Raw genomic sequence first — 24,962 nt, 5'->3', positions numbered from 1 at the left:
CTGGAGCACCCTATGAGTGTTGGAACACTTGTTTTTCAGAGCTACCAGCTGGCCCCTGAGCTGCAGGGCACCCCTTGGGGACGGCAGGGGAAAGCGGGCTGGGAATTAAATTCTAATAAAATAAACTACATCTGGGAATATGACCTTAGTGCAATTTTTTGGTCTGTTTTTGTATCTTTTATCCTCTGGGTAGTGGTTCAGCCAGAGCATGTGGTACTGTCAGCACCCACACACACGGAAGGATGCCATAAACCCTGGTTGAACATTCGGGCTGTGACAGATCACTGAGAATTTCTTTTTTATCCCCTAATTCTTCCTTTTTTGTTCTATTATGCTAAGCCTATCACTTCAATCTGATTAAGTTTAGGCAGATAAACATCCTGCCATCTGTCATGAAACTTTTTATACTGTTTGCTTGCTGGAGGAAGGACAGCCGTTTTCCTTTTTGGTTATAAAGGGAGATATCGCCCTGTTTCCTCAAGTATTTATTTAACACTTCTGTGTGCCCTTGCCCTGCTGTCAGCTCTGGCCTTGCCTGAGTTTAGGGGTGGGACATTGAGTTTAGGAGTGGGACATGATCTCTGTCCTTAAAACACAAAGTATAAGGTGCTACTTGGCGCTTAAATTTGCATTTTGTTGTTATATTTTCAGCATTTCATTATTGTATTTTCATCTGTGTTACAGCTAAGTGACAGCCAGGGTCAGGCTGAGGGAGCAATGGGAGACAACTCCCATCACAGTGGGATGTTTCATGTCTGCCTGCATGTGAATATCACAAAATGTCCATTTTCCAGTGCAACCCACAGCTGGGAACTCCTTCCTATTTCTAACACAGACACCCCGATGGAGGGTCCCAGCTGGGGGATTTGCCAACACACCCACATTTTTGGGACACCCCCTCCCAGCACCCATGGAGATGGCCAAGGGGGTGCAGCCAGACCCCCTCTGGGAGAGGAGAGGAGGAGACTCCTGCCCCATCTGACTCCAACCAGTGCCACAACCCAGCTGTCACATCCCCGAGGGGCAGCAGTGTCCCCGAACCCCTCGACCCCACATCACAGAGAGGCGAGACACCGGCCGGGGGTTATTGAACCAGGAAGCTTTATTTACACAGTAAAAGTAACAAGCAATTTCCTGAGATTGAGCTGCTCTAGTGCAATCAAGTCATGGAGGGGGTGGGAACGTGCAGCCTCCTCGCCGGCCCGCGCAGGGGGCACCTTGGGCAGCCCCTCCCCGGGGACACGTGCGTCCCGCGGCGCTTGTGCAATTTTGCCAGCGAGACTTGGCTACTACAGGTCATAGCTTCAGAAGGCTTTGTTTTTATTTTTCTTCTCGTCCTTTTTTAATTTTTTTTTTTTTTTTTTTTTTTTAATTTGGCCATCCTCTTCTTTTCGCTTTCTTGAAAACACCAAACTCAGACACGCCGGAAAGCACTTCTACAGTCCTAGAACATCCTACGTCAGTCTATTCGCCTGGGCAGCCAGGAGCTTTAAACAATGCACTTGAAACACGACTTTATTGGCCAAACAGGCTATGCTAGAACGTAGAAAAATTACAATCTATTTTACAAACACTTCTTTTTGTTTGTTTTTTTTGTTGTTGTTGTTGTTGTTTTTTTAAATGTACTCTTTCGTAGAACCGGCTCAAAGAGCTACATCTGCAAACACACAGCAGACTCCTGTGTGCCTGCTAAGACTTTTTGTGTTAAAATCCTATTTTTTCAGGATGATTGCTGCTGACACAGCTTTGCTGTCATCCTAAAACCATGGCTGCCCAGACTGGGTCACACCTTGGACAAGCCATTGGGTCTCTTCACAATAATAAGCCTGTTTTAGCTACCTAGCAAGGAATAACATCCTTTGTCTGCATATTACTTTAACATCACATTCTGGCAGCCGGCAGGGATTTGTCGGGGGAGGAGTTGGAGGGTTACCAAAGCATCTGTGTAATAGGTGAAGTCCTTTACAAACCAAGAGCAGGACCCCCAGGGGGATGCCCTGCTCTCCCACTGCAGGCGTAGGGGACGGATCTCCTGACGCCAGGGAGCAACGCCACTTCTGACTTTACAATCAACAGGATGTCCCCTGAATCTGAGGCACATACTATATTATATTTAATATTTTTTAATTACTTTATTTATATATATATTTATATATATATAAATCCACAAACGTTTTACCTCTACAGAGAGAGAGAGAGAGAGAGAGAAAAGAAATTTAAAAAGTAAGGCTTTCTTAAACTGAGAATAAGTACATGAAATCATACAAACCCAACAAGAAATACCCAACAGAACACCACCGTGGCCTCAAAACCGTCGCTAACTGTAGTCTGTGCCTACGCCAACGTGCCCAGTATAAGGCCATGACTCATTGGAGAAGCGTTTTTAGTAAGGCAAACAGGTTGTGCTGTATGTAAACTGAATGCTACGGCTACGTCCAGTACAGCTGGATCGTGGTCCATTGGCCACCTTCCCACACTGGAGGGTTAGCATGGCACCAGGAGCAGCCCTTGGAAAGAAAACAGAAGCCCTTAGGAATTCCCCCAGTGATGCACATGCAAGAGCCCACCCGGGGCTCTGCGACAGCAGCCGGACACGGATTTGGGTGACTTTGCCCCTTTTCGGCCAGCTGAGGAGGTGCCTGTGGCCAGCAGGAGCTGTGTGCCCCAGGACTGGGACGTGTCAGTGGTGGGAAGGATGGATGGAGCATCAGGAAGACTCAAAGCCAAGAACTGTGCTGTGGGGGTGACCCTGCAGGGGCACAGACAGAGGGGCAGCAACCTGGGAAAAAACTAGCATGGCTGGACCCTCCCAAAATGACTGAGACCAGCAGCGTCTTCCACAACAGGAGGGCTAAAAATTAACCCACGGTGTATTTTCTTCTAAGTGATGCATCAAGCAACACTTAAAAGAGCTGGAGGGTTCCCCAAAATGAAAAGGCATCCCTGTCATCCCCTCCTCAAATACCTGGGGCTGGTCCTGCTTTCCTGGAGGGAGCAAAACTTCTGGGGTGCCAGGACAGGGATAACAGCTAATGGGTTCCACTGTGGTGAGAGATGCCACACGTATCCCAAACCACTGCAGAAAAAAGTGCACTAACAACCAGAAATGGTGAATGAAACCTGTACCAGCAGCTCTCAGTCTTTCTGAGTTATGGACCCTCAAAGCACTACCAACGGGGGTGCTGAACCCCACTAAAAATGCCATGTCTTCAATCGCTGTTGGTATCCATGATTATTTTCCTTTCTCGCTTTTGCAAAGCTCGGGAAGTGAACCCTGAGCTTGAAGGAACCTGCAGAGGATGCTGTAAGCCACCCGTACAGACTCCCTAGAGCTTTAAACAAACAAACGAAAGAAAAAACAAAGGGAGAAAAAAAAATATATGTCCTTCTAAACCTGTTAGCAAGTGGACAGCTTATTTTTAGCAAAGAGAATTCATATTGTAAAAAACAGAATGGTCACCATTTTATCTGTGCTTAAAAAAAGGCACAGGAAGAGGAAAAGCTTTCAGTGCTGCTACCTGGATTTTCAGCCTTTTGCCAGCTGACTTTGTCAAGTAACCCCGCTGTGACATGCCTTGGGCACACAGCCCTTCACAGTAAAGCCAAAAAAAGAGGGTGGCAGCCGTGCCCTGGGTAGCAAAGAGGGCACAGCTGCTGATAAATGGGTAAACAGCCCAGTCCCAACAGGGTGATGGGAACCCAAGCGAGGGTGGCACCAAGCCTGAGTGGGGCTGTCTCCCAACAGGGTTGAGAGAGAGGGCTGAGAATTAAAAAAATAGGGAAGAAAGGCATTTGAGCATCCCCGGGCAGCACCTGGCAGGCACTGCTGTGGACACCACCCTGCATGGGGTCCCTTTAATTCCTCATCAGGAAAACTAAAAAAAAAAAATATTAAAAAAAAACCCCAGTAAAAATCCAGCTCTTGCCATTATTAAATTTAAGCAAAAGACTTCACTTGTGATTTCCTTCTCACGGCACTGCCAGGGACACGGGGAGAGAGGGGGTGCTGGGGCTGCATGGGATGTGGCGGGAGAAAAGGAGCCACAGCCACACCGGCAGTAGCCACCAGCCAGTGCTCGGATTGCAAATCTCAATACTCTGGTTTCCCCCCACTTTTTCCAGCCCCAGGGGTGGTGGTTTCTCCTTGTGCATCCCTTTTCTCAACTAGCACAGGTGGGACCCAGGGGAGCATGGCCAGCTCCATCAGCTCCAACCCTGTCCTGGGAAAAGCCATTTACTCGCTAATGGCGAGATTTTGGCAATCCCTGTGCCTGGTTTTCCTATCGGACAGGCACTTTCCTCCGACTTGGCTGATCTCTGGCTACAGTAGTTACAAAGAATTTCAAGATTTACACACGCATGCACACAAATTGCTCTAAATACCTGATGAAATTTTGGCAAAGCTGCTTTGTCCCCTCCAGCTGGCAGGAGGGGGAGCAGTGACAGGACCCCGCAAACCACAGCGAGGAGCCCTCCAGGGCTCTGCTGGCAGCCCCCCGGCACCGGGGCGAGAGGACCCGCTCCCTCCTCAGTTGTTCTCGATCTGCTCGATGTCGATCTCGCCGTCCAGCTGGAAGAGGCTCTCGGCGCCTGTCCCGCTGCTCCGCCAGGTCACCCTGTCCTCCTCCTTCCCGCCGCCCTCCTCCTCCTCCTCGCAGGAGAGGTCATCCCTGCTCGCCCGGGGGTCCTCGGGCTGCGGGCGCGGCGGCTCCGGCACCGGGGTGCAGGCGGGGGTCCTGCCCGGCATCACCTCGGGGGAGCGGGGGGCTGCGCTCCAGGGCGGGGGGCCGGGGGCCCGCTGGGAGCCGTCCTCGGCCGCGGCGCTAAGGCAGGTAAGGCTGTTGAAAGTCTGGCGGTTCTACAAAGGCAAGGGGAGACAGGCAGCTGAGTCAGGTGTGGGGACAGGGAACGGGTGCAGTCCTGAAGCTGGGCTGGGATAGAAGTTACACCAGGTGAGCTGAGGGTACTCCCGACCCCATTCCAGCCCCATCCCAAATCTGAGCCCTCCCATCCCAATGGAAAGCAAGAAGGACAGCAGAAACACTCGCAGCCAGCTGGTCCCCAGGAGGTGAGCAGACACTGCAAACCCCCATCTCCCCATCCGTGGCAGGTCCTGCACCTCTTCTATCCCTGAAATGGGCAATGGCGTCAAAACTACCCCCAGCATGCTCTGGATCAGTTACATGACCATCTCCACCCCACACTTCTCCTGGCTGCACGTTTAAGGCAGTACAGAACTCGCCAAAAATGAATGAACATCAGCTCAATAAATCCAAGGTACTTATGCTGAGTTCCCACTGCCCCAGGAGGAGTTGGCCAGTGCCCAAGCTGAGAGAAGCTACATTTCACATGGCCTTCAGTCTATGAAACCTTCAAATACCTAAAAGCCCCAAGCCAGTGTGAAAAAATAGGGATTTGCCCTCTAAATATGCATCCTTCTCATATTTTTTTAAATCCCAGCCATGCCTCTCCATGAGGTCTGTCTTCTGGGTGCTGAACATGCAACAGCTTCAAGCAGAGATCTGCGCGTTGTGGTTAATGGACAACTCTGTAATTACCACTGGAGGAGGCCTGAGGACATAGGAGAAATATTTTCTAAGTACTTAAAAAAATTTGCAAGCATATTTCCAACAGTGATTTAGGCACTTGGAAAGCCTAAGTCTCCTGAAAGTCAACAGCCCTCTCAGAAGTGCAAATCCTTTCTACAAACAAAACTCTGGCACTTTCAGGAATGTTAATTTTTCTCCTTCTTGACTGAGTTCATCTCCTGGTTCTGTCGCTTCCCAGGGCTTGGTACTCATGTGCGGACATGCCGAGCTGCTCCAGGTGGGATAGAGCATCCTGAGAGGATGGGAGATGCTCTACAGTGCTTCTGAGAGGGAGATGAGTGATTCCTGTAGTGATGAATAATGGAGGATGCAGCCTGGAGAGCAACTAAAAAGGTCCACGGCACATTCTTCCCATCCAAAGGAAAAGTATTTCCAAGCCTGGACAAGTCTCTGAGAATAGCCATGAAGATACCTGACTTTCAGGGAAATTTTGCATTTTATGGGACTTTGGCAAGACAATCAAGCCAACAGCCTCATTTTCCCTGCTCACATCCGCACATGCTGCAACCCAAGCCTTGAGTTATTCCAGGTACTATTTCTGCCTTCCCTGCAAGAGGATGGAAAACCCCTTCCGATGGTCCTGGTGCTCCCAGCGCTGCTGCAGCTGCTGGTGGAGGAAGGCCACGTGCAGGTCCCTCTGACACAGGTCTGACAGCTTGGAAAGCAAGTTTTTATAGGTACCGGCTGCCACAGAATCCCTCACCTTACCTTCCCAGCAGCTGGATCAGAAGAGTCCCCCCAGGATGGCGATCACCAAGCCAGCATTCCGTGAGCTGGCTGTGGAGCCGCGGTGGATCAGCCACCACCGTCAATGCGGCATCTGTTCTCAGCCCATCGGGAGTTCTGTACTCATTTTTTATTTATTGGGTGAATTTAGCACGTGCTGAAGTGCTGAGCTGGCAAAACTGGGCAGTCAAACCCTGTACTGACACCAGCCAAGGAGCAGGTTTGGTGGCACAATGCAGCACTTGTTCCCCATGGCAGGCAGCCCTGGGCCCCCTCCGAGCCCCCCCACAACCTTGGCCTTCACTGCCAGACAGAAAGGGGTAGCAGGCACCTCAAATGCTGTTGGTCTCAGGGAAACCATGGGAATCCAGATACCCTCCTGGATCTGACACAGGTGGCTTTTGGGAGATTTCTGGCCATCCTGACTTCACCCAGAGAGCATCTGTAATGTAACTTACACCCAAACCCCCTTTGCCAACCACAATGACCCATTTTTGACCATTTGAGGTGCTGGCTTTTCTTCCCCCAACTCTCCCCAAAGCTGCTGCAATCCAGCATGCTGGGCAGTGCCTCAGGGAGAGGGGAAAAAAAATGAGATATTTCTAATGCAAGGACCTGAAAAATCATTTAAAAATACAAATAACAAATGCTTGGCCTCTGGAATGAGCTGCAGAGTGTTCCAGAACAAAGCCCTTCTTGCATGCTGGTGGCCAAACTCTGGCTATGTCTCCATCCCACAGGGTCTCGTGATGCTCCACGCTGTGCAGGGACCAAGGCTACAATCTGGGAGGGCCGCAGGAGCCGACTCATGCCCCATATCCATCCTTTTCCACAGGTTTTCCCTACCTTTGAACACGTGTCTCCATCAGGGAGAGGGGCTGGTGGCCGCAGCCCTGACAGCAAGCAAGCTGAAGGAATCCCTAGCAAAATTCCTTCATGTGACTCTTCCCTTGGTAAAACAGCCAGCTGTGAGCTTTTCCCTGAAACCCATCCCTGCAAACACGGTGGATCTACCAGAGTAAGTATCAGCAGGACTGTGATCCCTGTGGCGATCACGGCTATTGCTCAAAACACCTTTCTTCTCTTCCGCCCTGCCAGGTGATTGCCGCAATTTTCCCGGGAAAGGTGTAACGCTCCAAGCTGTCAGCACCACCAGCCCTACCTCCCAAGCTGTCATCACCTCCTGTTAGCTCACTGGGCTACAGTTGCTTCAGAAAGCTGAAAATAACCCGGTGCCAGAAGGGAAGGGGGGAAGCGGGCGGCGAGCAGTGCTGCTCCATGCGGGAATGATGTGCCTCTGCCAGCCCTCCCGAGCCAACAATGTCACCTCCACTGGGGGATTCTCTGCCTGGCCCAGGTTTAAATCACTCTCCGAGGCAAAGTTCTCCTGTAAAACACTTTCAGCCTGCGTTGTTGTCTTTATATCATTATATATAAATGCTTTGGTCATTTGCATCACAGTAAATCCTACCTGGCATTTGGGCCAGGGAAAACGCTCATCTGTGTTGCCAAGGAGGAGGGTCAGGTGCTGGAGAGTGGAAAATGAGGCTGGAAAATGGGTTTCCTTTGGTTTTGAAGCTCTGTAGAACTTCATAATAGGAGCTGGTGTGATTTGGGCCATGCACACACACACACATCACTCAGGTTCAGTGCTCTCCACTGCTCTTAAGGCACCCAGAATCTTCTCTAACTTCATCCCCAGGCTGGCTTCCCAGTGAGTGGGAAGGGGAGGGAGATGGAGAGGGAGCAGCAGCAGGAATGGCTCAGCCTTGAGGCTCGAATAACCAGCTCTCCCTTTATAACCAAAAAGCATCTCAGCAGTGCTGCCAACAGGTCCAGGCTGCAGCACAGGCACTGGGGCTGTGCTCTGACCAAGCACATTATGAGCTCAGTGAAGCCCCAGAGAGGTCTCACCAGGACCTCACTTGCTGCAGTTTGGACTCCCCAAAAAGAGGGAGACACAGCTGCCTTCCCCCAGGAGCACCGGTGACCGCTGCCACGTGCAGCTTCCAAGATCAACATTGCCATCGGGAGGAGGTCAGGGGTCTTACACATACCCTGTCCTCCCACAGAAGGAGCCTCAGAGTGATGAGGTGTTGGGAAAGAAATGACTGAAATACCTGAGGAAGGAAAACACAGGAGGCAGTGATGGGGTGTGTGAAAAGCAAACGGAGCCCGTGTGCCTGGTGCAGAGCAGAGCTGGGTTATACGTGGTGTTGCCACGTCAGGGAGCTCAGACTCATCCACTATTTTATTTAATTTTTAAATTTTATCTATGGAGGCATTGAGTAATTCATAGGCACCTTCCTTCATCAGGTTGAGGTGCTGCAGAATGTGCCTGCAGCAGCAGCCCCAGTACAGAGGGGATGGCTCCCTGCCCTGCTCATGGTGGGTACCACAATCCTGCCCTGGTTTTCCATATCTGCCTTCCCAGCTCTTCCCTTCTCATCCTCTAAAGAACAATATTTACTCAGGTCCAGTCCTCATTTTGCAATAACAGGCACCAGTGCTTACTTGGTGCATTGAAAGTCTGCAGCTTTAGCAGATAATTTCGCTTTTATTCTGTTTGGTGTGAAAAACAGTTTTCACGAGCAGGCTCTGAAATATCTATTATCCTACCCAGTCACTTCACACCACAGTATTAAATAAACAAAAAAAAGAGCAAGAAGGAGGCTTTAAGTCATTAGTATTGACATTGCCTTTGGAGCCTGTGGAGATAATTTGGTTTTACTCATGGATTTGATCTTGTCTTTGGAGATCTGTAGCTGCCCCAGTGACAGTGAGGATGTTCAGGGAGATTCCAGAAGTGCAAAAGAAAAAGCTGTTATGTGACCCACCAACAGGAATCCTTCTGGTGCTACAGAGCCCCAGGGAGATGTTGGAGAGATGAATCCCAGAAATCTGGAGAAATACAGCAGGCACAGAAAAGCATGGAATCAGAGAGCAGGGAACACTCCAGGACTCAACTGTCCCACCCGTGTGCAACATCTCTCAGCATCCCACACGTGGGGACTCAGTCCCAGTGCAGCCTCCCAGCCCATTCCTATTCACAGTAATAATTGGAGGAAATCCTCATTTCCTGCCTAGAAGAAATATTTTCCCTAACAGACACTGAACCCTTTGCTATGAGCTGGGGAAATCCATTTGCTCAGACAGGTTATCATTTGCTCAGCCAACCCCATGAGTGATCACTGTGCATTTATTTCCAAGTTGCCCTTCCCAGCCTTTCACAGCTTCCCTCTCTTCTCCTCTGCATCCCAAGAGGCTGCGGCAGGGCATCCCTGGAGCAGTGCAGGGCCCTGATGCCAACACACTTGATGCTGCTGAGAGCCCAGTGGGGATGGTGGTAGCAGGCCCAGGATTCTCTGCTGATGATGCTGTTGCACTGCCATGGATTTAAGTGGAGTGGTTCTGGCATGAGCAACGGTGACCCTGAACCTGGCTCATCCCCAGAGATGGCAAAATCATAACCAAACTTCATGTCACTGTTGCAGCAGCACCAAAAAAGGACTATCAGCAAGTAAAGGGATGAAATAATGTTGTAGATGACTATAAACCCAGAGTTTATGGAAAGGAGGTACTGTGGTATGTAAACCTGGGACATCAAACACAAAGCAAAAGGTGCAGGGGGGCACCTAATCCCAAATAATTCCTGTGCCAGCATTGCCTCCCACAACACACCTAGGGCAGGCTTAGCCTGCAGCGACTGATTTCAGGTGATAGAGGCTGCCTGCTTTTCCCTAGGCACTAAATTAATGTCAGGTTGGATTAAAAATGCAAGGGGAGTGAGGAATCTGGAGTCATGCACCTGTCCATGCTCCCAGGGCACCTGCACCCACTGCCACATCCAGGACATGGTATCCTGCAAATCCAGTGCAGACCCAAAATACACCTCACTTTTCCGACACAGTCTCCACTTTGGGCTGACTCTGAGCACTTTTCTCTTGAAAGGAAAAATGAAGTGCCCTTATTTATTTATCTGTCTGTCTATCTATCTATCTATCTATCTATCTATCTATCTATCTATCTATCTATCTATCTATCCATCTATCCATCTATCCATCTATCCATCTATCTATTATTATTATTATTATTATTATTATTTATTTAGAATCTGAAATGCTTTGTGTTCCTGAGACACCTTGGTAAGAGTTTTGCAAGGCAAGAGGTTCCCAAATAACTGCTCTGATCATCACTACTGAAACTTTGCACTGAAAATATATTTTCTGCAAACTCACCAGCTGCCCGGGAGGTCACAGCCACGATTCCCTGTACCCAGAAGAGCCACTCCCAGAACTGCACTGGGCTTAGCCATGGATCCAAAATCTGCACCCTGCTCCAGCCTTTGAATGCCTCCAAAATCCTCTGGCAGAAGATGTGATCAACGAAGCATCTTTGAGGAGAGAAAAACCCAACCACCACCTGCAAATCCTGCCACCACCGCATCCACCTGAGCTTTGGGAGGGAGCAGCGAGCCTGGAAATCTCCTGGAGTGCTGGGTTTTGGTTTTGGTTTTGGTTTTTTTTTAAAACAGCGTGAAAAATTACTTTTGGCTTTTTGGAGCCAAAATGCCACTTTGGAGCACACCAACTCCTTCAAGGATGAGTCTCTGTGATTTCTAAAAGCTGTTCTTCGGGGTCATGCAGCGTATGATCCCGGGGGCTGGAGGGTTAAACAGCATGTGGTTAATCAGATGTGCATCCTTGGGATACAATTGGGTTTTGTCTGTGACTGGGACAGACTCTGTCAAGCTTTGTTTGTGTTCCCAGCCCTGTCCTCCCATGTGACTGCGAACGACGGTGCAATATCCAAGCCCACATCCTTGGAACTCATGGTGGGATAGAACTGGGAGCAGGGGATGCAGCCAGGAACAAGGGATGGAATGGGATGGAACTGGGAGAGACCATAGAGCACCTTCCAGTATCTAAATGGGCTTCAAGAGAGCAGGAAAGGGACTTTTGTCAAGGGCATGGAGCAACAGGACAAGGGAGAATGGCTTCAGACTGTCAGAGAGCAGGGTTAGATGGGATATTAGGTGGAAATTGTGAGGGTGGTGAGGCCCTGGCACAGGTTACCCAGGGAGACGGTGGCTGCCCCATCCCTGGAAGTGTCCAAGGCCAGGCTGGACGGGGCTTGGAGCAACCTGGGCTAGTGGAAGGTGTCCCTGCCCATGGCAGGGGGTGGAACTGGATCTTTAAGGTCCCTTCCCCCCCAAACGATTACGTGGTTCTATGGTTCTATGTCAGCAACATGGGCTTGCACCAGCAGCAACCTCAGCAAGTACAGATTGATCTACACTCTCTCAATGGACACCAGCTGAGGCAAGGTTTGCTATACTTCAGTAACTGTGGACAACTGTTTGGCAAAGGAATAGAGAGGGGACAAACCCATGAACAGTTTGTGCCAGGAGCAAACATCATTATGAACTTCCAATACTGAGTTTTTTCAGCTACTTGTGTATTTAAGTAAAAAAATACCAGGCAATGAAAAGATGGCAGCATGTGCAACAGTCTGACCAGAGTTAAAACCAGCCAGCCTTCGAGGTCCTCTCTGCCCTCTGAACCAAGTCAGATCCTTTTGATCCTGAACTGAAGGCTTTTTCCCACCAGGCCACAAACTGACCTTTGCAGACTCTCATTCCTGTTTATTTAAAAAACACTGGGGCTTGGAAGCTGGAATCTGAATCAAAAGTTACATCAATAGCAAACTATTTCCTGGGATACGTCTGGAATTTAAAACCTCCAGTTTTTCGCCTATCACTACATTTGGCAATATTTGTCACCAGCTCAAGTGGGTGCTGACGCCGACCAAGATCACTGTCACCCCTCCTGCCCTGCCAGCAAGCCTGAAAGGTGCCAAGATTTAAACAAAAAGTCTTCTTAGGTGAAAATGTAGAGAATTTTACCCCTCAAGGAAAGTGCTGGATGCTCAGACCCCCCTTTTTCCATCCTGCAGATTAAACTTCTTCCCACTCAGTGTCAAGACCTCAGCTTTGGGAGTGTACGAGCTCCTTCATGCACAGATCCTCATGGAAACTGTCCTTATTCCTTAATTTGGAAAGGAGAACAAGGGGGGTGGCCAGCCAGGCTCCCGACCATTGTGAGCATTACACGTTCCACTGTGTGTGGAGATCCTCTGGATCTCCAGCCCAGACTGGAGCTGATTTTAATCTCGAAAATCACAAGTACCACACATCTTCATTTCAGGGGGATGCTCCTGTGATTCCTGGCGACTCCATCCTGTGAAGGCACATGTTCCCTGCAGGACAGTGAGGTCACCCTGTGAATGGCTCTGTCTGTCCACGGCAGCCAGGGAGCAACGTGAATAGTCCCATTGTATCCGGCGCCCTTTGCACAACAGGCGTCTGTCAGGCACAAAGTCTTCCCTACAACTCATCCTTATCAGGCACACCCAGTGCTTCATCCTCACCACGTCCTCAGCTAGTGTCCACTGCTGCCAGCACCCCCTCATCCATCCATCCATCCATCCATCCATCCATCCATCCATCCATCCATCCATCCATCCCTCCATCCCTCACAGCCCACCACAGGGACGAATCTATTTATGGTGAACTCATAACCGTGGGATGCTCTCCATAACCCAAGGAGATGCAGGGGAATATTGTATTTTAATTGCCTTATTTATTCTAAAGCAACTTTCTGTTCTATATACTATAAGACATTATATAATACAGAGCTTCGCAGAGGAGAAGTACTTTGCCAGTTGCCTGGGAGTTCTTGGTGTTCATGGGTACGACCTCTGCAGAAAATTAAATAGATACAGAGAAAACTCAGGAGGAAAAGACCAGTAGTACAGTATTTGTTACAAGGTGTAGCTCTTCAAATTGCAACTGCTTTTGAAGGCTCACAGAGAAGCCAAAACCTTGTAGTGGCATCAGAAATGGGGCACAAGTGCCATCCCTAAATCTTCATTTACTATCAGCATACAGATCCCAAGCAGGGCACTTACAGCTGGGAGGAGCCAATATATCTCCCCACGTCTGGCAATTACTGCCAGCAGTGCTATGCTTTACATTCCACAGAGATGTTTTGTGCCTTTCTTTTCATGGAAAGTTGTAGTCTCAAACACTACAAGACCATCCTCCATTTCCAGCCAGGGCTACTCCTGTTTGGGGTTAGTGTTGGTGTGAACATGGCTGGGGTTGAACAAATATCTATATCTATATATCTATGTTTATAGATATAGATATAGATATAGATATATCATAGAAAAATATAATGGTTTGTTTGGAAGGGATCTTAAATCTATCAAGTTCCAACCACCTGCCATGGGCAGGGACACCTTCCACTAGACCAGGTTGCTCCAAGCCCTGTCCAACCAGGCCTTGAACCCTAAATACATACATTTCTGTATATATATATAAATATAAATGGTCCATTTGAAAAGCACACCTGTATAAAGGATAGCTGTGTTTAGAACTGTGTTAACACAAATTAAAATCTCTCAGTGACGATCACACCAAAATTTTAGAAGGCAGGAAGCAGGATGGGGAAGAGATAGCGCGGGCTCGCGTCGCCGCAGCCGGGGACGATTCCAAACTCCCATTCCGGGCGGCCGCCGGTGTGACAGACATGTTGTGTCTCCCGTGCAGCTCCTGGGAGCCTGTGTGAAGGAACACAATCTGCTCAGCCAGCACACGCCAACATCAGGGCCGGCCCATGGCTCGGCTTCCCGGAGATGACTCAGACAAGCCACCAAAGCCAGTGTTTGCGCTGCCACGAGGCGTTTAAGTACACGGCACCCCGGATCCCGGGAAATGTTGACACGGAGATGTCACAAAGAAGCAGATGTGGAGGTGAGAGATATCAAGTCCCTTTGGAGAGGAATTGCACCGGATCATGGGAGAGGAAAAGCACGAGAGGGTCTCTCTGCCACACAGCATCCCAGGCAGAGTTTGCTTTTATTTTAGAAAATCTGTTTTTATCACCCTGAGATGCTTTTCCTTGTGCCTTGCAAAGGCTGAAACCACCCATTCCCGTCAAAATCAGCTCAGCCTGAAGAACAGGTGGGGTCTAAGCCACCTCCCATCACCTTTGCAACATTTCTCATCTCTTGTATATTTTAGGTGCACCCACATCAGGAAAAGAAAGCCAGGTCTTTGAGAAACCTCCCAACTTGTGGAAAAACCTGATTCCAGACATTTCTGATCACAGCCTGCTGGTACAGACATGGTCCCTGGAGCTGTGAGACGGAGAGCACTGTGTCTAGGAAGGAGAGCCTGCTGTAAGGAGATTAATTAACACGCTGTCAGGGCAACTGCCAGGATCTCAGAGGTGGGATGTTGTCCTCTTTGGGCTTGTGCTTTATGTGGAAAGAGGGAATAAAAGCTGAGATTGGAAAGGAAGCCCAAGCCCTACACTGAAATGGGAGGATGGCTGATGTCCTCATGTTAAGGAGGTCAGAGATTGCAGGCCGGGCACCCAAACTCTCTTTGATTGGGGTGACAAAGAGAAACCAGCTTCTTCACACCTCACCTGCCTCCAGACATGGGATAATTAAATGACACATCACCATCACACACGCACCTGAGTGTGACCTGCCAGGTTCATACCCAGTTCAGAAGCAAAGAGGCACAAAGCAGAGTGTTGGCATGCATTTAAAAAGAGCAGAAGGATTGCTGTGGTGCTGTGGCTTTTAAAAATTGTTGCTATTTCAATGACAACCATGTTCATGGTTTGGTTTCTGCCTGAAGTTGAAGCCTGCCTGGTTTGGTGCCACATGAGTAAGTAATAAGGGGAGGGATGTGGGCTCACCTCCCCTCTCTGAGCTATGGGAATTGCAGACAGAAAAGACACAACCAGGATTCTGAGGAATTAAAGGCAATGTTTTCCCAACTATTTTCCCTCCCAGCTTAACTTTAACATTTAGGTCTCTTTCTTAATTAGCCCAGTTATGTGGCCATGTAATTGCTTCCAGGAGCGGCTCCCTTCCCTCCTGCCTGGCCTAAATATCCCTCCTGGTATGAAGAAAACATTTCTTTCAGGTCAAATTATTTTTATTTTGATTATGGTACGGGGTTTGAGGCCTATAAACACATGTGGTCACCAGCACAAGCAGAAAATTAACCGATCCCCTGCCAGAGCCAGATGCTGATCCAGCACCCGGCACCCCAAGGCTCAGTCCCCAGCTCTGCTTTTAGCACACAGGGAATTCATGGCATGCCCTGTGCCTCAGTTTCCCATCTGTAAAGAGAATGATTTGGATGTTTTGGTTTTCCTTTGCTTTGGATCCTGAAGACCATTGCACACAAGGCATTTCTACACCGTACAAAGCCAGATTTGAGCACACGTGCAGCCATGCAGACACCTTGCCATTATTTCAGCTCTTTCTCTGAAATCACCCAACTTTCCAGTCTCCTGGAGTGGACACATTAAAAGCAGCCTGGGAAGGTCCCCAGAACTGCAGGGTTTTCTTGAGCACACTTATCCCCGTCTCCTGCATGAGGAATTAGTTGGTTTTCCCGGCATTCCCGTGCCAGGGAGGGCTCTGACCGTGCCCCACCAAAGGCAAGAATGCTCACCATGACTTGCCTCATCGTGCTCGTCCCTCTGTGCCAGTCCTCCCACGCGGGGAGCAGCCTGCCAGCGCTGCTTTCCACAACCCAACAGCTCTGAAAACCCCGGCCCTTGCACAGCTCCCGGCCTTGCTTTCTTCCCTCTCTGCTCCAGCCCTGCTGCCCCAAACCCAGCAGCACATCCATGCCTTGGGGATTCACCCACCACCAGGGCACCCGAGCCCAGCTGGGTTTCCTGTCTGGAAACTGAGAATACTCCGTGGGACCTGCTTGGACTGGATCCCAGTGGTGGAGTTCCTTAGTGACACTGTTGTTGGTTGTTGGTTGTAGCAACCGCCGGGCATTCGGCACCGGCCACCCAGCCTGGATCAGCAGGAAAGGAGGGGGTGGGAAGGGGGGTGCCCACTGACACTGGGGGAGATGCTGCTCCAGGCAATCCCTTCTCTGTTCCTACAGCGCTCATCTCTTGCAGTGTGGAGCTTCCAGACCCCTTCTTTGTGTCGTTTCTTGCAGAGGATGAACCACCCCAATGCTGAGCAACACCGAGTGCTCAGGCATTGCTTTCTCACTTTGGATATTTTGATATATCCAAAGTGTGGAGGACAGCAGCCAGAGAAAACACAGCTATTCCTCAAGATGAAGGTTTTCCAGGAACATGGAGTGAGCTGCTTTTGGACGTACAAGTGATTAGATTTTTGTCATCCTTGGATCACCTGCCCATGTCAGAGGCTGTCCAAATTATAAATGTGTGCCTGGGCCCAGAATCCACTGCAGGGAAAGGGAAGCTCCTGCTGACTTGCAAGATATCCCTGACCAAGACCTTTGTTTCCTAGCCAACAAACTGTCCCTCTGGACTGATGGGCTGGAGAAGCTGGCTTTGCCCCACATCATCTTCAGAGGGCAGGGAAGGTCAGTGCCCAACCAGAGTCTGGACACTCTCCTTCTCCCCTGTCCATACCAGAGAATCACAGAATAGTTTGGGTTGGAAGAGACATGAAAGATCATCTCATTCCACCCTGCTGCCATGGGCACGGACAGCTTCCACTAGACCAGGTTGCTCCAAGCCCTGTCTAACCTGGCCTTGAGCACTTCCAAGGAGATCAAACATGTGCCTTCTTGTACAGAGGGAATTAGGAGGGGACAGTAGTGCTATTCCACCCTGTGGCTAGTAAAATACAGTAACACTTGTAAGTGGTTTTTACTGCCCATCCAGCTTATTATCTAATAAAATAAGCTTAGCATATTAAATGTTGTTGCTGTGATTTATTAAAAGACAAGAGCAATCCTTGTGTTATCCCCCTGCTATGACCCAAATGCAGGATTCCCTTGCCCTTTTTATCCTCTAAGCTCCTCTGGAGTAGGAAAAGCTTATCTCTTGCTCCAACACTACTGCACTCCTTCAAACACCCTCTGCTCTGCCAGGCACGAAAGACCATAAAATATCATGTTCTTGGAAGACCATAAAATATCATGTTCTTGAAAGACCATAAAATATCATGTTTTTGTAAGGAGAAAATGCACACACAGCAGTGGATGTCAACCACTGGGTATTTCCCAGATGTTTCTCCATCCCACCTGCTGAATTGCTCCCAGCAGTTTTCCTGCAAACAACAAGGGGATGCCTTGCACCAGACAGGCTTTGCTGGCCCTAAAAAAAAGCATCAGGGCAGATGCTCCCGTCACAGTTGACTCTGGAATGAAGCACAGAAGGCAACCACATCGAACTGAAATCATGAGGGAAGTTTTCTGGCCAGCAGAAGGTGACAGCTCACCCCGGGAGGTGGCCAGGGTGCCCCTGATCCCACAGTGGGAGCCCTGGGGTTTTCACACCCCTGTTATCTCCATCCCACACAGAGCTGGTGGTATCACTGGCTTCATGACTATAAATTACCTATGTGGGAAATGTCAAGTCATAAAACTGCAGGAAAAGAAACCTTATGAGTGTGAAATGGAAACGTTGCTCATGCTGTCCTTTGATGCAGCCTCTTGCTCTGTTTCTCACTAGAGCCCAGTCATTTGGTCCTGCAGGGAGAAGACTCAGGAGCAAAACGCTCCCTGATTTGTGCTTCAGATCTGTTATCTGGCTCTGCATGGCAGATTGAAGAGGGAGGTTGTGCTCTGTGTTTGGAACTGAAAATGAAACCTGATAACATCTCCAGAGTGGAAAATTACAGAGGCTAGGAGTGAGTAAAGCCTGTAGCAGTAAGAATTAAGCTCCTGATGGAGCCAGGGCTGGGTGCCTTGGGGTGCTGCCTTCATCTCGCCATGCCAGGCCCAGGACTCCTCTCACCTGAACTCAAAACTGTGGGGTTTAACATATTCCTGCTTGAAACCTGTGCCAGCAGGAAACAACGACATGGTGGACTCGGTGTGCAAAAATCAGCGTAGAACAGAAATGCAGGAAAGAAGTCCATTTGGAAGGGAACGGATATTCTGCTTGGACAGAAGGATGTCTTTCCCTGTAACCCCTGCGTTACTCTGCGTGCCACAGACCCACCTTGGAGGATGCTAAAAGCTCTTTAGCAAAGCAGAGAACAGCTCTTTATGTCCCCTCACCACCTCTTACCTGGGTCATCTTGGCGAGGTCCAGCGAGGGCCGTTGCTCCTGGACCTCCTCCGGTCTCCGCCGCTTGACTCCCACCTTTTTGTCGTTGAGGACGCAGGGCTGGGAGCGGCTCCGGGAGAGCCCCCCGGCACGACGGCCCAGCTCCGGCGTGGAGGCGGGTGTGCTGCTGGCCGAGGGCGGGCCGTACTCCGAGCAGGAGAAGCGGTCGTGCGAGCAGGACAGGGACCTCTGGATGTCCACCCGCTCTCCCCCGTGCCCGCCAGCAGCCGTTTTCCTGGGCTGGCATCCCATGCGGCCGCCGAGGGCGGGATGCTCGGCGCAGAGCGGGTTGGACCGCGAGGGCAGGCTGAAGCTGGAGCTCCTCTGCATGGTGGCGAAGCCGTTGGAGTAGCGCTGCACGCTGCCCCCGCTGTAGCACCGGCGCTTCTCCACCGGCGTCCACACCTTCGAGCCCAGGGGTCTCCACGAGGTCCCGCAGCCCGACATCTCGTCGGAAAAGGAGAGCGAGCGGCACTGGCGCTTGCTGGGGGGGGCCGAGGCGTTGCCGTGGGGGTCGCTGAGGCTCAGGTCCTTGATCAGGTTGGTGACGGAGCAGGTGCTGGTCCCCTCCCTGGGCCAGCGAGGGCCCTCCTCGCCCTTGTCCGACAAGCAGTCCCAGATGCTGGCGCCCGGCTGCTCGAGCTGAAGTGGACACTTCCTGCTGAGATCTCTCCATCTGTCATTTTCTGGTTCAGAAAGGAGGAAAAAAAACCAAAAAAACAAAAAAACAAACAACACACACGCACAGGCATTAGCGTTAATTAATTCTGCGTTTCGCTTTTCTATGTCCATAAACAAAAGAGTAGCATATGGGACATTTTCCAGTACAAATTAATTAACTCTTGGAATATGGTTTTCTGAACTGCCAGCAGAGTAGGTTGTACTGTGTAGGTGGAGAGAGAGACAAAGTGACAATCCCAGCAGGAGCAAAACTGCTAGAAGAAGATGAAAACATGGCTTTGGATATTCCAGATTTCACTGGCTGAGGGGAATTCAGCAGTATAAAATGGTGTGGCCATTGGTTGTCTCTGTGCTAAATCACGTCTCAGATGTGGGCGGTTTGTCCTGGGTTCCACAACCAATAACTGTCTGAAAGGCTCACAAAAAACTGGAAGTGAAGGGTACAAATCTGGGGCAAGATAGACCCTGGAGGACAAAACACCAGAAAGGAGACGAGAGAGGTGTTGGGATGGTCCTAATAGAAAGAGGGGTGTCCCACTGGGCACCGATCTGCCTATCTGCCTGGTGTAGCACAGAAACCCCAACAAGGTCACCAGAGCCTATGAGAAACCAAAAGCCACCCCAAGACCCATCGAGCTGTCCTGCTCTCATCCCCTGCTAAAACAGCGTTGCTCCAACGAAACCAACTTATCCCCACTAAGGCTCTGAGCATCTCTCCCAAACTGAGCCCAAGATAGTGTCAAACAGAAGCCATGCAAGATGTTGTTCTTAGGTCCCTGTTTTGAGGCTTATCATCCATCTTCCCTTCATTCCTCAAAATCTCTGGTCACCTGGGTGCTCTGACCCCAGGTGCCCCCTGTCCAGTTACCCCATGGAGCAGGAGGGTGCTATGGACACTGGCTACCCACACTCACCTACTCTGCTGCTGCAACCTGGGTTTAGCATCCCTTTGGGGTTACCTTAAAGATCCCAGGTGTACCTAGCACAGCCAATTGTTTGCATTTCTCTAAGAAACAAAAGGCTGAGCATTTATTTAAAGGAACAAACTGCTTAATAGGGTTACCATTTAAAAAAAAACACTTATTTTATTCCTCTCTTACATAGACTTATTTATTTATTCCTCTCTATTTCATTCATCTTATTTACAGGGAAATTTGTTCCTCATGCAAATTTGGCTTTATTAATATCTTTCAATGCAGCACAGCAAAAGATGGTGGTGACCTGTTGCATGGTTTCAGGGTCAGCATAAAGATATTCCTTTCATCAGGTGGGTTTTGCAGTGCCTGGGTAAAGCTCCAAGAAACCTGGACCTCCAAAGTCTGCAGGCTGAGATGTATAGGGCTGCAGGCAGCTTCATGGAGGAAGACTGCAAACATGGTTACAGCTGTATTCAGAAATCATAGAATCATAGAATAGAATCAGAGAAACACAGAATTGTTTAGGTTGGAAAAGCTCTCCAAGGTCATTTAGCCCAACCATTCCCCCATCACTGCCAAGGCCACCATTAACCCATGGCCCCAAGTGCCACATCTACATGGCTTTTAAATCCCTCCAGGGATGAGGACTCCACCAATGCCCTGGACAACCCTTTCCATGAAGAAGTTTTCCCTAATATCCAATCTATACCTTCCCTGGTGCAACATGAGGGTGTTTCCTCTTGTTCTGTCACTTGTTACCTGGGAGAAGAGACTGACCTCCACCTGGCTACACCCTCGTTTCAGTTAATTATTGAGAGTGAGAAGGTCCCCCTTGAACCTCCTTTTCTCCAGGCTGAGCCCCCCCAGCTCCCTCAGCCGATCCTGGTGCTCCAGCCCCATCCCCAGCTTCCCACCAATGACCATGTCAGAGAGAGGATCAAGGATGATGATCTCATTCCCACACACATCCCGCTGACAACAAAAGAAGAAAGCAAAGCACTGCCAAGGCTGGGCTGCCCTGCACGGGCTGCTCAGGCGGACGGGGCTCTCTGCAGACACACCACTGACGCTCAACAGGAAAACCATGGTAGGACAACCCCGCCGGCTGCTGCAATGGAAAAAAGTCATCACCCAACAGACTTTCACTGGTGCCTGTTTTTGTCGTCGGCTGCTGCAAACAGAGGCCAACCGTGCCAGCCAACCGTCACTGCCAAGTTTCACATGATCGTATCTGAGCCATGCAATATTTTTGGGGGGTTTTTGGGTATTTCCACTCAGGCAACCGAAGGATGAATTCAAAGCCGTACCCAGCCCGCAGCTGCAGGTACCAGCCTGGTAGGGAAGATGCAGCGGTAGGGAATGCTTTCAACAAGGGTTTCAAGTCAGGAGGTCAGATTTGAGGCCCCTTACACCACTCTTGGCCGATTTTCCCATTTCTCCCTGCCTCCAGCTCCAGCCACAAACAGCCTGGTTCTGCCCGCTATAACCGCATGGCATTTCAACTGCTGCTCTCCTCATTTTAATAAACACAATGAAAAGTGAGAAATGTGTGCTAAACAACTTCATCTATGTTTAGATCTTTATTATTTTTCCTCTGTATTATGCTGCCAGCTGAGAGGTTTCTTAGGTCAGGTCAGCAGACAAAAGAAACAGAAATAGAAGCCGATTTTTCATGGCAAGCTGCCACGATCCTCTGGCCGGAGACTGTACAAAGGGCCTTGGTGAGGAGGATACGGGACACCTTCCTCTTTCACCCCTGCTTCAGCACAAACAGCTATAAATCTTCCAAACCTTGCAAAGAAAATGGTAATAGCACCACTATCCCCAGCCCCCAGCTTGGGGTAATTTGCTTTTCCCCTTGCACCATGAGAGCTGGCACAGCCTGGCCCCCCAGTCCCATGGACATCACTGACCAGTCCCAAAGTGGTAAATATTCAGAAAATGGGTTTTCAGTGCAAACAGAAAGCAGGTTTCACTGAAACAGTTTGAAAATTGGGTAATCTGAGGGCTGAAGGTGTAATTAGAGAACTCTGGAAAGCCTTATTGAGGAAAAGCAGCTGGTTTTCTGCTCAAATTTTTAAGAGTAAGATTCCCATCCTGCGTACACTGATAACAATAATTGCACTGGAGCCATTAATTCTACTGCAGTTAAACATGTATTAATTTTCTTAAATTACAAACCTCAGCCTGGTTTACCCTGAGGCAGTAATTTGTTCCAGGATAAAACCCACCATAAGAATCCCTTGATTTGCAAGTGAGATGTTTCACTGGGAAACTCTCCTTTGCCTATTGGAAAATGACGGGGCAACCAGAGCACAGTGTAAGTGTGACTCGAGGGACTCCCCCCACTGCTTAAACAGGTCCTTCTTGGTTGTTAGTGCCCTTGGATGAAACAGCACCTTACTTCTGGATTTTTACTTAAAACTGCAAAAATAAACACTAACACCTCAGCAACATCCACCTGTTCTCTCATGCAACCTGCACTGCAACAAACAAAGCCAGGGGTCCGGGGCACGAGGCACTCGTGGGCTCGAGTCACATCCCAAAATCAAGGAGATGAGTGTTGTCCTCCACACAGCCCCCACAGAGAGCAGGATCCATCCTCGGAGCATCGCAGCCAGGCTTCCAAATGCTGAGCTCCAGGTTTTGCAGGAGCAGCTCATGGACACGTCGGGCACTTTGCGGCTCCAGGACGGCCCCAGGCTTTTTAAATGCTCCTCTGGTGACACCAAGTAAATTTTAATGACCACTCTCATAACCACAGAGAAGGGTGTAAAACCAAAACGCTGACACAACTTTAACTACAGCGACACAAATGTGCTGCTATAATATTTTTACAGTTCTTTTTTATACATAATGCATGATCCTTCTGCTCAAGTCTCCTCTACGTTCTTTTCCCGTGAAATAATTTACATTAATACATAATTTATTACAGCAACTTGTAAAGCAATTAGGGGTTTCAATCAATTTTTCTTGTCCTTTTTGGCAGATAAATTCTGTTTGGATCTTAACCCAAACATTTCTCTCCACACAGGTGTGCATCCAATTCCCTTTTTTCACATGTTGTTCAGGTTGGATTTTGGTCTCACAATCCCCATGCACGGTGGAAAGGCAGCCTGCATTTTCCACTGCCCCCTGTTTACGTTCAAGAGATAATTTTTAAATGTGGAACACATTTAATGGCTGTAATTAGCTGATGGCAGTGCCATAGAGCCTTCCCAGTGCAGAAATAAGAGGAAAATATGATGCACAGACTGTGCTTCAATGGGAAATGAAAACAACGGCCCCAAAAATCTACTCTGGAGAATAAACACACCTGTGGGCTGCAGGTTGCTCATGCCAACAGCCTGCATGGGGGAGGGAAATTCCCCACCTCGATGGCAAAACGTGCCCTGTTCTTCAATGTAATTCTCTGGTGAGGTCTCCCCGCTCCAGCTACACCTCACCAGAATTCCTTGTGTGGCTTTTTCTCTTTGTGGGTTGCCTGTGCTTGAACATGCATCAAGATGCTGCTCTGCACTGAAGGCCTTTCCAAAAAAATACCCCAAAATTCCAGGAAAGCCTGGTTCAGCAATAGGAGATGTGGAAGCCCAGCAAGTGCTTTCAGGATGCAACTAAGGGGCATCATCTCCATGAAGGGGTTCAAAGGTTGGATTTGATCTTGGAGGTCTTTTCCAGCCTTAATGATTCTATGAGTTGGCTTTTCTTCTGTTTTCTTGGCTTTCTTCTGTCACCCACACAGGGTGAAAAATCACTTCCAAGTGAGAGGTGTGCAACAGTGAACCCAAGGCTGCAACCCCTGGCACACTTGGAATGATGGTGTTGCCAAATGGTGCTGGTGGAGAAGAGTCCCAAAGGACAGACAAGCTGACCTGTGTGCTTCATCCATCACCCCACTCTGCCACAGTGCCCTGCAAGGACAAATGCTGAGTGTGCTCTCCCAGGGAAAAAGGAAATGATGGTTACTTTGAAGAGCACTTCACAGCAGATGTATTCAGGATCTGTCCCCAATGGGTTCAAACCCATCCTCCTCCTCCTCCCTTTTACAACCAGGCCTGTGCACGTGATGCCACTCTAGGACTCTGATCCTGCAGCCACAGCGACTGCATGAGCAAGCACCTTGTCACAGCCTTAATAAAACCCTGCCTGCAGCTCACCTCAAAGATAATTTCTTGCTTACACAGAAAACAGGAGGCCACAGCTGTCTGAGCTTCCCTTACAAGGCCAGGTTGGACAGTGCTTGGAGACATCTGGTCTAGTGGAAAGTGTCCCTGCCCATGGCAGGGGAGGTTGGAGTGAGGTGGTCTTTAATGTCCCTTCCAACCCAAACCAGTCAGTGATTCTGTGATACATGACTGGACCAGTGCAACCTCTGGTGCTACCAACTTGGAGGCTGAGTACTTCTTACATATCTTCCAGGGAAAAGTCAGCCAATGCTGCCAATGCCTTGTTAAGATATTGTAAATTTTCTTCTGTCATTCACCCAAAGACAGAAAAATTTCACTATAGGAAGTCAAAAATAGTAGAATTGCAGAATGGTTTGGGTTGGAAGAGACCTTGAAGACCAACCAGTTCCAGCCCCTGCCACAGACAGGGACACCTTCCACTAGCCCAGGTTGCTCCAAGACTCATCCAACTTGGCCTTGAACAATTCCAGGGATGGGGAAGCCACAGCTTCTCTGGCAACCTGTGCCAGGCCCTCACCACCCTAATGCCCCAACTTTCTAATATGTCACCTTCTTTCTCTAGCAGAGTCACCGATATATTCACTGTGAATATGCGATGGAGACAGTTGGGGAATGAAAGGGGAAAAAGGACAATTCTTACCCTCCCTGATGTTTCAAGGACCCATCAAGGAGAAGGGAAAACAGAAATTATTTAATTTATAC

At 49.3% G+C, this 24,962-nt stretch overlaps 1 protein-coding gene across 2 annotated transcripts in view; it reads right to left on the bottom strand.

Moving 5' to 3' along the window:
* Window positions 1–1,084: 1,084 nt before the first annotated feature.
* The window catches only part of FAM53B (family with sequence similarity 53 member B), a 47,166-nt gene continuing 23,288 nt past the window's right edge, over window positions 1,085–24,962 (bottom strand). Inside the window, exons 4-5 of one of the 2 annotated variants that reach the window (XM_064663567.1) lie at window positions 18,437–19,161; window positions 1,085–4,858 (exon numbers count right to left, since the gene is read on the bottom strand). In XM_064663567.1, coding sequence (XP_064519637.1) covers window positions 4,529–4,858; window positions 18,437–19,161 — 1,055 coding nt within the window. In that variant the 3' untranslated portion in view covers window positions 1,085–4,528. Of the gene's footprint in view, window positions 4,859–12,956; window positions 13,959–18,436; window positions 19,162–24,962 lie in introns of those variants that run through there. The other variant, XM_064663568.1, reaches the window with a different exon arrangement.

Source organism: Pseudopipra pipra, chromosome 8, assembly GCF_036250125.1.
Source record: "Pseudopipra pipra isolate bDixPip1 chromosome 8, bDixPip1.hap1, whole genome shotgun sequence".
NCBI classification, from domain to species: Eukaryota; Metazoa; Chordata; class Aves; order Passeriformes; family Pipridae; genus Pseudopipra; species Pseudopipra pipra.
The sequence above is the reverse complement of the archived record's forward strand: the minus strand, read 5'-3'. Positions and strand labels throughout refer to the sequence as shown.